Source organism: Hemitrygon akajei, chromosome 8 (assembly GCF_048418815.1).
Source record: "Hemitrygon akajei chromosome 8, sHemAka1.3, whole genome shotgun sequence".
Classification (NCBI taxonomy): Eukaryota; Metazoa; Chordata; class Chondrichthyes; order Myliobatiformes; family Dasyatidae; genus Hemitrygon; species Hemitrygon akajei.
In genome coordinates, this window is record NC_133131.1 from 52,989,018 (window position 1) to 53,002,085 (window position 13,068).

Genomic DNA, 13,068 nt, shown 5'->3' on the forward strand with positions numbered 1-13,068 from the left:
GGCTCAGATTGGATCAATTCAGGGAATCAAGAGTTAGAGGGCAAACACGAGGAAATCTGCAGATGCTGGAAATTCAAACAACACACACAAAATGCTGGTGGAACACAGCAGGCCAGGCAGCATCTATAAGGAGAAGCACTGTCGACGTTTCAGGCTGAGACCCTTCGTCAGGACTAACTGAAAGGAAAGATAGTAAGAGATTTGAAAGTAGTGGGGGGGAGGGGGAAATGCGAAATGATAGGAGGAGACCTGGGGGGGGGGGGGGATGAAGCTAAGAGCTGGAAAGGTGATTGGAGTTAGAGGGCATAAGTTTAAGATGAGAGGGGAGATATACAAGAGCAACTGAAGACTCAAGTTCTGGCTGGACTTGGTCCTTAAACTGCTGGAGAACAATGTGGAAAGAACAGGTGCTGTTTTCTCCTGGTAGGGATTAGTCTTTAGTTTCCAGTTCCCCTGCTACGTTTAGTCACCCTGCACCTTACCCTTTAATCTCTTTGAATTAAGGAGGACAGCATGTGTATAAATGTCTCTCTCCAGCAGACTTCATCATGACTCCAGTTATCGCTGAGCAGCAGTGAACCATCTGATTGGCCTATCAGAGTTCTCTTTGGGAACTAGTTGACATGATCAGCTTTTCTGATCTGGCTATTGTTCACGATTGCACTTAATTTAAAAAAAAAGAGCAACTTTTACACCCAGGTTGTCCTTAGTGTATGGAGTCACATGTTGCAAGAAGTAGTTGAGGCAGGTACATTAACAGAGTTTTAAAAGAACTTGTACAAGTACGTGGATAGGAAAAGTTAAGAGGAGTATGGGCCGAATATGAGGAAATGGGGACTAGCTTAGATGGAAATCTTGGTTGGCATGGACCAGTTGGGCTGAGGTGCTCTTTGACTCTGGGACTCTTGACCAGTGAATCTCACATCAGTGCAACGGATTTTTTGAGAAGATCCTTATTCATAGGAGTTGTAAGCATTTGGAAACCATGGCTTACCTTGGCTTTGTTTAGGGCAAGTGATATCTTAGCTTGATTGAGTGTTTTTTAATCACTAATTTTTATTGCAATACCAACAAATTATATTCAATACAACCAGTTGCCGATTACATTTTGACTGTTAACCCAGCCATCCCCCTCTCCACCCCTCTCTCACCCCCACCCCTTCCCCTCTCCCAACCAACTGAATAGTAGTGCATACACAGACAGAGCATTCTTATTTTAATAGAGGATCTTTTAAGTTAGATATCAAATTTGTCCACATTAAGATTGTGTTTGATCGTGCTTCATTTACTCTTGCTGATGAAAATTCCAGGTAAGAAATGTCCAAAAAGCTGCAAAGCCAGTGAATACTTGAAATATCATGGGGAGGTTTCCAACGCTGGACTACAATCTTCTTAGCTGCAGTCAGGCCTGCCAGCCAGATTTTGTGTGTTTTTTCTGTAAGGGAAAGGTGGGAGTCATCATTTAGAAGATGTACAGTGGGGTCCATTGGTAATTGTACCCCCATTAGTTCTGTAGGAGTACTGATAACCTTCCCCCACAAACCAAAAACCCCTGGACATTACCATACAATATGTATAAAAGAGCCAGTGGTTCTGTGGGGGCAAAATGAGCAATATGGGTCAGGAACCAGTCCCATTTGATGTCTAATTCTCAGTGTTAAGTATGCTCTATGACAAAATTTCAAGTGTATATACCGATGATTTGGGTTTTTCGAAGCATCGGCTGCATTATCCCAAATATGTCTCTATCCTAGGCTTTCATTCCTGATGTGGGCCTTTATTTCTGTGAGTTTAATTTATCATAGATATAGAACCATAGAACATTACAGCACAGTACAGGCCATTCAGCCCTCCGTGTTGTGCCGACCTATATAATCCTTAAAAAAAAGTACTAAACCCACACTACCCCATAACCCTCCATTTTCCTTTTATCCATGTGCCTGTCCAAGAGGCTCTTAAATACCCCTAATGTTTTAGCCTCCACCACCATCCCTGGCAAGTCATTCCAGGCACCCACAACCCTCTGTGTAAAAAGCTTACCCCTGATGTCTCCCCTAAACTTCCGTCCCTTAACTTTGTACATATGCCCTCTGGTGTTTGCTATTCGTGCCCTGGGAAACTGGTTATCCACCCTATCTATGCCTCTCATAATCTTGTAGACCTCTATCAAGTCCCCTCTCATCCTTCTACGCTCCAAAGAGAAAAGTCCCAGCTCTGCTAACCTTGCCTCAAGACTTGTTTTCCAATCCAGGCATGATGTTCTGATATTAGCCTCTGAAACAGAGATCATGGGTCACCAGATGCTGCAAGGATTTACACAGGTGTAGTTTTATTCTCCCTTTCAAAGTGGGCATAAAAGACATTGAGCTCATCTGGCAGTGAAGCATCACAGCCATTCATGATGTTAGGTATCAGAATCCGGTTTATTACCACTGGTATGTGACATGAAATTTGTTAACTTAGCAGCAGCAGTTCAATGCAATACATAATCTAGCATCAAAAAATAATAATAAACAAGTAAATTAATAAATAATAAATAAACAAGTAAATTAATTACATATATTGAATACATTTCAAAAATGTGCAAAAAACAGAAATTCAATGTCCATTTAGTAATCGGATGGCAGAGGGGAAGAAGCTGTTCCTGAATCGCTGAGTGTGTGCCTTTAGGCTTCTGTATCTCCTACCTGATGATAACAGTGAGAAAAGTGCATGCCCTGGGTGCTGGGGGTCCTTAATAATGGACGCTGCCTTTCTGAGACACCACTCCATAAAGATGTCCTGGGTACTTTGTAGGCTAGTGCCAAAGATGGAGCTGACTAAATTTACAACCTTCTGCAGCTTCCTTTGGTCCTGTGCTGTAGCCCTCCATACCAGACAGTGATGCCTTGTAGGAAGTAATGACCTGCCCTGCCAGAGCTGAGTGCATTTGATTCCATCTCTAATTTTAACTGGAATTGGGTTTTTTTTGGCCCTTAAAATAGTCTTCCCTAAGTTGTACCTGAGCTTCTTGTATAGTTCTGCATCACTGTTCTTGAATGGCATAGATCTAGTTCTCAGCAGACTATGAATCCCCTGGTTCACCCATGGGTTTTGCTTGGGTATGTTCTCAAAGGCACATACTCGTCTGCACAGGCTTTGATGAGGTCAGTGACAACTGTGGTGTCTTCATTCAGATTCAAAGATGAATCCATGAATATTGTCCAGTCCATAAGACCATAAAACAAAGGAGCAGAAGTCGGCCATTCGGTCCATCGAGTCTGCTCTGCCATTTCATCATGAGCTGATCCAATCTCCCCTTTAGTCCTATTCCCCCGCCTTCTCACCATAACCTATGATGCCCTGACTACTCAGATACCTATCAATCTCTGCTTTAAATACATCCAATGACTTGGCCTCCACTGCTGCCCGTGGCAACAAATTCCATGGATTCACCACACTCTGGCCCTGCAATCCTCAAGTCATGTCCTCTTGTACTAGACTCCCCCACCATGGGAAACAACTTTACCACATCCACTCTGTCCATGCCTTTCAACATTTGAAATGTTTCTATGAGGTCCCCCCTCATTCTTCTAAACTCCAAGGAGTACAGTCCAAGAGCGGTCAAACAGTCCTCATATGTTAACCCTCTCATTCCTGGAATCATTCTAATGAATCTTTTCTGAAACCTCTCCAATGTCAGCACATCCTTTCTTAAATAAGGAGTCCAAAACTGCACACAGTACTCCAAGTGAGGTCTTACCAGTGCATTATAGAGCCTCAACATCACATCCCTGCATCTATACTCTATTCCTCTAGAAATGAATGCCAACATTGCATTCGCCTTCTTCACCACTGACTCAGCCTGGAGGTTAACCTTAAGGGTATACTGCACGAGGACTCCCAAGTCCCATTGCATCTCAGAACTTTGAATTCTCTCCCCATTTAAATAATAGTCTGCCCGTTTATTTGAGTCCGCTGACTCAAAGCATCCGTGTAAGTGCTCCTCCACCTCCCTTGACCTTCTTGTCCTCACCACTGGTGCTGTGGTCTTTAATCTCTGCCAGATGACCACAGTTTCTAAAGTCATTCTTGATGGTGGCGTAACAGTGGCCAAGTGCGTTAGTTCTTCTGGTTTCACAGGTGGTAGTTCAGAGATTTCACACTGGCCTAGTTGAAATCACCTGTAATGATAGGGCAGATGTCTCAGTGCACTGTTTCGACTGCTGATCATGGTGCTTAGCTGCTCCAGTGCCTACCTGACACTGACTGGGGTGGAATGTACACTGCTACTAGGAGTATGGCAGAAAACTCTCTCGGCAGATAAAATGGATAACACTTGACTGCTAGATGTTTTAGATGGGGTGAGCAGGACTGGAACAGAACTGCCATGTCTGCTGTACAGTGAGTTAATCATGAAGCATACGCCACCTCCTCTCATTTTAAAAGACTCAGCTGTCCTGTCCTTCCAGTGGATGGTGAAGCCCTCGGGCTGCAGTGCTGTGTCCAAAATGGTGGAGGTGAGCCAATGGTGTACATGCATCAATGTATACTGATGTCCCTCTGGTACTACAATCTTGCTCTGAGATCTTCAGTTTTATTTTACAGAGACCGTGTATTTGCTGCTGGCAGGATAGTAGGGAGTGGGAATCTAAGGAGCTCTGTTTCAATGTTATTTGTAGACCGGCTTTTCTAGAAGAGAAACCACTCTCATCCTGAGTCTGCAGTCCAGATTCCACTGATTTTTAGGATTGACGGACTCTTTAAGCATCTTAAAACAATGTTGCTTATTGAAGTATTGATGGCTGTGACTGCAGATTTCAGCTATAGTCGTCCTGAACGGAAACATTTGATGATTAAACCTGCGGAGGTTCTCTGCTGTTTATGGTGGGGAATGTGCTCAACCCTCCTGCCACTCTGGCAGGGTAAAGCTGCAAGAGATTGAAATATGTATTTAATTTAAAAAAAAAGTTTTACTGTTCTTAAATTTTAGTCTTAATTTCTGAAACATCCGTATTTTGACAGATGTGGTTAATAGACAATCAGAATGATTGTTTTTCTTTGTCTGGGGACATTGATTCCTATTACTATGAGGCTCTGGGTAGATCCCTTCCACAATTTCCCATTGGGAGGATGCCTGTATTGAGGATGTGCATCAGAAAGCAATGACATGCCAGCTGCGAATTCTACTCCAATGGCACAGATGACCGGGGACTCATTTCTCATCCACTGCACGCTAGATTTGGCACATGAAGTTCTCATATTTGCATTTTGAGAGACGCTGAGTACTAATCATTATTCTTTTGACTGTACAAGAAGTGATAAATGTCCTTTGGTTGCAGGATCAAGTGCTGGTGCAGGGAGTGGAGAGTTCCATGTCTACAGACACCTTCGTCGCAGGGAGTACATGAGAGAGGAATTCATGGATAAACATGCAACCCAGGTAACGGAAGAATGAAGAGCAGACACACAGAAAGTTGGTGGAACACAGCAGGCTAGGCAGCATCTATAGGAAGAAGTACAGTCGACGTATCAGGCTGAGACCCTTCAGCAGGACTAACTGAAAGAAAAGATAGTAAGAGATTTGAAAGTGGGAGGGGGAGGGGGAAATCCGAAATGATAGGAGAAGACCAGAGGGGGTGGGGTGAAGCTAATTGCTGGAAAGGTGATTGGCAAAAGGGATGCAGAGCTGGAGAAGGTAAAGGATCATGGGATGGGAGGCTTAGGGAGAAAGAGAGGGGGAAGGGAGCACCAGGGGGAGATGGAGAACAGGCAAGGAATGATTGTCGGGGGCAGACAGAGGAAAAAAAAGAGTAAAGAAAAGGGGGGATAAATAAATAAATAAGGGATGGGGTAAGAAGGGGAGGAGGGGCATTAACGGAAGTTAGAGAAGTCAATGTTCATGCCATCAGGTTGGAGGCTACCCAGCCGGTATATAAGGTGTTCCTCCAACCTGAGTGTGTCGTGGTTTTTCGTGCCTCACAAATGACCAGGAGACGCAGAAGATTCTTCAAGAAGGGTTAAACTTTAATTTGCAAATCAAAGCTGAGACAGTCAGTGAGCTAGTCGCTGATTGCCCCCCCCCCCACTATCCTTTGGACACAGCATTTTTTATAGCAATCTCCTGGTCCAGTTGCATTAGCATATGTAATTGATCTATAGTTGCGTATTACACGTACCTCACGTACATCATTGTCCCTATTGTTTCTATCAATTGACTTAATTATGTTCTAATCTGTATCTCTTAGCTACTTCTCATTAACACATCATTGTCTTCTACATTTTTAGGATATATGCATAGCAAATAGCAAGCTCTTTCTGTAGCAACCTCTCATTAACACACCATTGTCATCTTAAGACTGCAGTCTCCTACCAAATTGGGTACATGCATAGCAAATAGCAAACTCAGAACTGAGCAATGTTCTAATCTACATTTCTTTAGCTCTTTAGCTTCCTCTACATTCCTAAGATTTCATTCTACTAAATTGAGTACATGCATAGCAAATAGGAAGCTCAGAACTGCAAATAGCAAGCTCAGAACTGACTTCATAGTTTTGGTAAATTTATACTTTTATACTCCAATAAGTGTGGCTTCATCTTGACAGTAGAGGAGGCCATGGATAGACATATCAGAATGGGAATGGGACGTGGAATTAAAATGTGTGGCCACTGGGAGATCCTGCTTTCTCTGGCGGACAGAGCGTAGGTGTTCCGCGAAACGGTCTCCCAGTCTGCGTCGAAGAGCATAACTGGGTTACCCAGCCTTTATAGGAAAAGGTCAAATTAGTGGTGTATTTGGACTCAATAAACAAGTTAGAAGTTAATATGCAACATTAAAGCGTATAGTATTGGGGGTAATATACTGGTGTAGACTGAGAAGTGGCTGAGAGACAGGAAGCAGTTGGGAAAAAGGAAGTCCTTTTCTAGGTGACTCCTGGGATACTGTAGGGAAGTAAGTGTAATAACTGCAAGTTTGCAGATGATGCTGAATTGTTGGACAAAGGATGCAGGCCAAGTCCATAGGTATATTTAAGTTTCCTGATTGGTCAGGGCATCAAAGGATATGGAGAGAAGGTAGGTGTATGGTTTTGAGTGGGATCCAGGATCAGCCATAGAAACATAGTACAAATTGTACAAGGCATTGGTGAGGCCAAATTTGGAGTATTGTGTACAGTTCTGGTTACCGAATTATAGGAAAGATGTCAACAAAATAGTAAGAGTACAGAGGAGATTTACTAGAATGTTACCTGGGTTTCAGCACTTAAGTTACAGAGAAAGGTTGAACAAGTTAGGTCTTTATTCTTTGGAGCGTAGAAGGTTGAGGGGGATTTGATAGAGGTATTTAAAATTGTCAGAAACGAGCCATGCTCCCGAATAATGGCTTCAAGACAAATTCAAGGAAACAAAGTTTATTAACAGTTCTGCAGAGCTGGGCCCCCTCAGAGAAGGGAACCCTGAACCTTACAGGGCAGCAGGTTTTATCCTTCTTCCTTACCACCCCTCCTCCCTGACTCGGGAGGTACACAGTGTTTTCCCATTCCATATTTGGAGTTGTTTTTTTACACGTTTCTGTAAAACAATAGTCCATATCTCAGGACTTCAATGATTCCACAAACAGTTAATTTTGTCAAGGCTTCTGCATTCATAATTAAATCACACTTGTTTACAGACTTTAACCCAGACATAATTAAATCACATTTGTCCTTTGATTTTAACCCGGGCCTGTCAGAAACGCACATCTTAATTTTGAATCTTACAATACCACCCTTTTTCTTTTTAAGATGTGCGTTTCAGCTAGCATTCTCTCACTCCCAGGGGGCCCACCACCCTTTTTCTTTAATAGCATAAGTTTTAGCTCGTTTGTCCCATGATGGGGTATCGCTACTGCCTGGAGCTGGAATATACTGCGCCTGATCAGTGTTCGTATACAAGGAATCAAACACGGCAAAAGTAAGAGAATCATTAGACCCCTGCATGCTACTAGGAGAGCGGTGCGCCACCAACTACCTCCCAGTAGCCCGTCTAGCCAACTCATGTTCCCCAGGGATCTCCAGGTTTGTACTGGCACGTGGGCCAGTTTCCGAATTTTGTCGGATATTTTTAACACGGCCTTTCCACTGTTGTCTATAAGGCAACAGTTTGTAAGATTGAACTTCCCACATACCCCGCCTTCAGAGGCCAATAGGTAATCCACAGCCAGCCTGTTCTGGTATATTGCTGTTCGCATCTGACTCTGCTGTTTTGCCAACAGCTCCAATGCCAGTGCCGTTTGATTGGTTATCACTTACACCACCGCCTGCAGTCTAATAATTCGGTTTAACATGTAGACAGGAGTGCGATACCCCCACGACCCATCCTGGGCCCAGGTCGCTGGCCCATAGTATTCAATGATGCGAGCCGGTGGCCACTCATCACCCCACTCGCCCACCTTTATCTCCCGTGTTTCTCTCCTTAATGAATCAAACAGCTTAATTAACAGCTTCCGGTCACCCTCCTGATGCAGGAGGAAGAACTCCGGTCTTTCCTGGGACAGCTGAGACTTCTCATGGTCCCCCCCTGTCCCATGTATCCTTTATTATAGACTTGGTAATAAGGTTTACTATTCTCCCAACATGTTTCTCTCTTGCTTAGATCATAGCATCGATCATTCACATGCGAGTGGGACACAAATGATCCTGGGAACACCCTCTGCCCCACTCGTACCACGGTTCTGCACTTGTCACATTTCCCTTCAATTTCCCCAACATATAGAATCAAATATATTACAGTCAATAATGTTACAGTCCACATAGAGTTCATTTTTGCTGCCTTTTTAGCCTCACCACCATCGGTTCTTCGCCGGGAACACAGGTCCACTCAGTGCGGCTTTCGGGCTTCACCGGTCCTTTTACCCTGGATGCGTGTGTCCACCCTTTTTCTTTTGTCCGTACAGCCGCCTCTGTTGTTAGCAGGACCTGGAAAGGGCCTTCCCACTGTGGCTGTAACTTCTCCGGCTTCCAGGTCCTTACCAGAACCCAATCTCCAGGCACGATCTGATGTAAAGCAAAATCGAGCAGCGGAGTCTGGGCTAAGAGACCCTTTTTCCGCAGTTCTGCAAAGGAATGGGACAGTGCCAGTAAATAGTCCCTTACAAAGATATCACACCCTTGTAGCGTGGGGTATCCTTCCACCTTATTCCAATACGGGAGTCCGAACAACATCTCATATGGGGATATTCCTATGTCCTTGCTGTTCGTATTCTTAAAAGGGCAATAGGGAGACACTTAGTCCATGGTAGTTTGGTTTCTAACATCAACTTGGTCAGTTGTGCCTTTAGGGTGCTGTTCATTCGTTCTACTCTTCCCGAACTCTGGGGATGCCACGGGGTATGGTACTTCCATTCGATATCAAGTGCATCGCAAATTAACTGGTGCGTATCTCCTTCTTGGTACGTGGTAGTGACATTCCCGTTATTCCAGCTATCCTTTCTGGGGTAATGCATCGCTGTCCTTTACTGACCCGGTGTCCCAGATACCTTACTTCCTTTTCTACAAATTGTAACTTTTTCTTTGAGACCCGTAGCCCCTGCTTCCCCAGGAAGTTCAGTAGTCTGATGGTGTCTTCCTGCACCCCTTCCTGTGTTGGCCCGGATAGTAATAGATCGTCCACATACTGTAGCAGTTGGCTCTCTGGAGCACATTGGAATTCTGCTAGTACTTGCTCCAAGACCTGCCCAAATAGGTTAGGTGATTCGGTGAACCCCTGTGGCAGGACCGTCCACCGGAGTTGTCTTTTCCGCCCCGTCGTAGGATTTTCCCATTCGAACGCAAACATGTCACGACTGCTCTCTTCTAGCGGGCAACTCCAGAAGGCATCTTTTAGATCTATTACACTGAACCATTCATGGTCAGGGGAGATCTTACTCATCAGTGTGTAAGGGTTGGGCACTACCGGGTATCGGGTCTGGACAACTGCATTTAGACCCCGCAGGTCTTGTACCATCCGATAAGTCCCATCTGGCTTGCGCACCGGGAGTATTGGGGTATTATACGGTGACATACATTCCTCCAGTAGTCCGTCAGCGATCAGTCCTTCAATCACCGGCTGCAGCCCTTTTCTTCCCTCCATCGCGATGGGATACTGCTTCCTCCTCACTGGGCGACCATCTGGTAGCAAGGTGATCTGTAAAGGGCTGATGTTCAATCCTCCCCTGTTTCCCTCTCTATACCATACCTCGGGCTCTATTTTCTGATCGTCCTCTTCTTTTAATGCAAATAATTTTACTATTATTTCTCCATTGCTTGGCACGGTTCCAATACCCAATTGAACTTGCAGATCCCTTCCTAATAGGTTAAACCCCGCCGAGGGTAGCAGGAGAAGGTCTTGCCTTGTTGCCCTATCTTCATATCCGACTTCCACGTTGTCCACAATGGGCACTTGTATTGTCTTTCCTCCAATACCGGATACCCCCATTACTTTTGTTCCTGTCCGGGCGCCGGGGGGTATCTGGATTACGCTAGATCTTTCGGCACCCGAATCTACCATAAAGGTTGTATCTGACCCTTGGGGACCTACTTTTAAATTTACCAGGGGTTCCTGCCGATAATTCATCCCCAAGGGGTGGAACCCCCGACCTCCCTAGTCTTCATCTTCCATCATAGCGTACGAGCGCACTTCCTGTCGGTATCTGGGGCACTCGCGCCTGAAGTGTCCCTCTTCGTTGCAGTGAAAACATCTTAAAGCCTTCCTTAGCCCTCCTCCTTGCTCCGGGCTACTACCTCGATCCAACCATGGTCCCTGTCTCTCTCTCTACTATCTGCGGTTACTTGTCGCACTGTCTGGACCATTATCCTTGCCGTCTTCTGCTTCTCTTCATCCCTTCTTACAAACACTTACTGTGCCTCCCTAAGTAGTTCACTTAAGGGTTTAGTATTCCAATCTTCTAGTTTTTCCAGTTTTTTTTTTTCTGGCCATGCTTTCGATACAAATTCAACACGAATCAGCTGTTGGCCAACCTCCGTCTCAGGGTCTTCGATTTGCGGAGCGGTAGGGGGCACATATGGGGCGGCAGGTGGTCGAGCACCTCCCATGTATTCTTTTTCTGTCCCCCTTCATTTATCGTTTTCAATTTATAACTATTTGTCGTTGGTAACCAGCATAGGGCATAATCACTTTCTTCGGGTTTAACGTTAGGTTTTGAATTCACGTACAGATTAAGGGCTTGTTGTACCCAATCCTCGCTAGACCCGAACTTAGGCCATCACACAGCCGACCCTTGGATCGGCTGGCGGGACCAGAATTCACAGTACTGTATCATTTTTTCTTTGACTTCCCTTTTTGCCTCCCATAATCCCAATTTTCTAACATCCGTCCCAACGGACTATCAGGGGGTACCCCGGGGTATTTTTCATCATTGGCGCCTGGATTTCCTTTACCCTTTTCTCTCTTAGACCCCTTATTCCCCATCTCGAGGACTTGCTCGGTTCCAATCCACCCGCAGGCACCCCGTAATTCCACAATTCTCGTGCACTACGTCTCTGCAGGAATTTAATTTGAATGTGACCCACCTAGCTCGGTCACTCCTGTCCAATTCCGGAACCTGTATTACCGCGATCGCCCAGGAATTCACCTGCAGGCACCCCGCAGTTCCACGATTCTCGTGTACTACGTCTCTACAGGAGAAATCACCTGCAGGAACCCCGCAGTTCCACAATTCTCGTGTACTACGTCTCTACAGGAGAAATCACCTGCAGGAACCCCGCAGTTCCACGATTCTTGTGTACTACGTCTCTACAGGAATTCAATTTCTTACCTGGGTCCTGTGCACAGAAATTACTCGATCGCTCACTGTCTCAACTGCCTCGACAACCCCTCTTTGTTTCCTTGAGTCCGCCGGATATCACTCGCTCAAGCCGCGCGGGGCGACGAGCAAGGAATCAGGGACTGCCGAACTCGGCAGGGTGCACCTTCTCCGATGTCCTTCCTTGCCCCCCTCACGGCTGGAGTGTGGATCCCGGACGAGCCCCCAAGTTGTCAGAAACGAGCCACGCTCCCGAATAATGGCTTCAAGACAAATTCAAGGAAACAAAGTTTATTAACAGTTCTGCAGAGCTGGGCCCCCTCAGAGAAGGGAACCCTGAACCTTACAGGGCAGCAGGTTTTATCCTTCTTCCTTACCACCCCTCCTCCCTGACTCAGGAGGTACACAGTGTTTTCCCATTCCATATTTGGAGTTGTTTTTTTACACGTTTCTGTAAAACAATAGTCCATATCTCAGGACTTCAATGATTCCACAAACAGTTAATTTTGTCAAGGCTTCTGCATTCATAATTAAATCACACTTGTTTACAGACTTTAACCCAGACATAATTAAATCACATTTGTCCTTTGACTTTAACCCGGGCCTGTCAGAAATGCACATCTTAATTTTGAATCTTACAAAATTATGAGGGGGATAGATAGAGTTGACGTTGATAGGCTTTTTCCATTGAGAATAGGGGAGATTCAGACAAGAGAACATGAGTTGAGAGTTAGGGGGCTAAAGTTTAGGGGTAACACGAGGGGGAACTTCTTTACTCAGAGAGTGGTAGCTGTGTGGAATGAGCTTCCAGTAGAAGTGGTAGAGGCAGGTTTGATATTGTCATTTAAAGTAAAATTGGATAGGTATATGGACAGGAAAGGAATGGAGGGTTATGGGCTGAGTGCGGGCCAGTGGGACTAGGTGAGAGTAGGCGTTCGGCACAGACTAGAAGGGCCGAGATGGCCTGTTTCTGTGCTGTAATTGTTATATGGTTATATAGAAAGCCTACAGCACAATACACCGCCTTTGGCCCACAAAGCTGTGCCGAACATGTCCTAACTATAGAAATTACTTAGGGTCACCCATAGCCCTCTATTTTTCTAAGCTCCATGTACCTATCCAGGAGTCTGTTAACAGAAAGACCCCATTATATCCGCCCCCATCGCCATCGCCAGCAGCTCATTCCACGCACTCACCACTCTCTGCGTAAAAAGACATACCCCTGACATCTTCTCTGTACCTACTTCCAAGCACCTTAAAACTGCCCTCTCGTGTTAGTCGTTTCAGCCCTGGGATAAAGCCTCTGACTA

At 45.2% G+C, this 13,068-nt stretch overlaps 1 protein-coding gene across 1 annotated transcript in view; it reads left to right on the forward strand.

Annotated features, from left to right (window-relative positions):
• prkrip1 (PRKR interacting protein 1) overlaps positions 1–13,068 on the forward strand; it is a 38,606-nt gene that overhangs the window by 6,912 nt on the left and 18,626 nt on the right. Inside the window, exon 3 of the mRNA XM_073053878.1 lies at positions 5,322–5,422. Within this exon, the coding sequence (XP_072909979.1) occupies positions 5,322–5,422 (101 nt within the window). The remainder of the gene's footprint in view (positions 1–5,321; positions 5,423–13,068) is intronic.